The 1053-nt window shown below is 38.7% G+C and overlaps 1 protein-coding gene across 1 annotated transcript in view; it reads right to left on the bottom strand.

Annotated features, from left to right (window-relative positions):
- LOC119592634 (NFX1-type zinc finger-containing protein 1-like) overlaps positions 1 to 769 on the bottom strand; it is a gene marked incomplete at its 5' end in the record, with an annotated part of 7305 nt that extends 6536 nt beyond the window's left edge. Inside the window, 3 exon segments of the mRNA XM_037941531.1 lie at positions 36 to 185; positions 323 to 491; positions 667 to 769. Of these exon segments, the coding sequence (XP_037797459.1) occupies positions 36 to 185; positions 323 to 491; positions 667 to 769 (422 nt within the window).
- Between the last annotated feature and the right edge of the window lie 284 nt (positions 770 to 1053).

A 1053-nucleotide genomic window follows, 5' to 3' on the forward strand; every position in this document is an offset into this window, starting at 1 on the left:
TCACCTCTCCCCTCAATACAAATGAAATAACCTACCTTTCTGAGGAGAAAGAACTGCCCAGAGTATGGTGTGAGGACAGTTATATTGTCTGACTTGTAACCTTGCAGCATCAGGTGGCGACAAAGAGCCATGATTAGCTCAGCTTCAAACGTATTTTGACGACTGTTGTTGTCATCAGATATGCCCTGAAATTTCCCCAGAAAGATTACAAATAAAGTAGTGCGGTAAAAAGAGATATTCAAGATCAGAAAAAAGATCGGGAAAATACATAAGAAATGCATGGATAATCTACATACCTCTACGGCGCGCAATATGAACTTACTTTGTCCTCATGGTGAGTGTGGTTAATGAAGAAGAGGTTTGCAGTGACTCCCTTGATACGTGGATACTCAGCCACTGACGGATGGTCTTTCAGGTGCGGATAAATGGATGGGACGAGCAAGGAGGATATCTCAGGCCTCATCCGGTGTTGATACTCCAAGGTCTCATACCTTCATGCGATGTAAAAATTAAATGAAGTGGCTAGATTTTTCATTGCAAAGAGGAAAGTAAATGAAAATGTTAACGTTTTTGAGTCAGTTTTCGGAAAAGCCGAAGAGAAAGTTGTTTACTTTTGATCATTTTCCATTTTTACACTCTGAAACCGCACATTAATTTCGCACTTACGGTAGACCATTCTTGATCATCCTTTCAAACAACGAAATTTCCAAATTGTATTTAGTGGCCAGTTCGTATACGGTGGCAGTTGGCTGCAGCTGCTGGTGATCACCTGAGAGTACAGATCAGGTTATCATCATCAAAAGCCAACATACAACATTACTTATACATTCCTCATTTCAAATTCCTAAATTCCAAGCAATCTAAACAATTAAGAGTAATTTTTTCCATAACATTTTTCATGAGCTCTGGCTTCGAAAAAGGTAAACATATTGAATACGAAAACGTTTTCCCGAATAAAATGCTGTTCACAAGGTGATGTAAGCAAGCTATTCCTAGAGTGATAAGCCTAAAATCCGATCTTATTAGAATATTTCATCACCAGATACGTAGTTA

This window comes from Penaeus monodon, chromosome 30 (assembly GCF_015228065.2).
Source record: "Penaeus monodon isolate SGIC_2016 chromosome 30, NSTDA_Pmon_1, whole genome shotgun sequence".
Lineage (NCBI taxonomy): Eukaryota > Metazoa > Arthropoda > Malacostraca > Decapoda > Penaeidae > Penaeus > Penaeus monodon.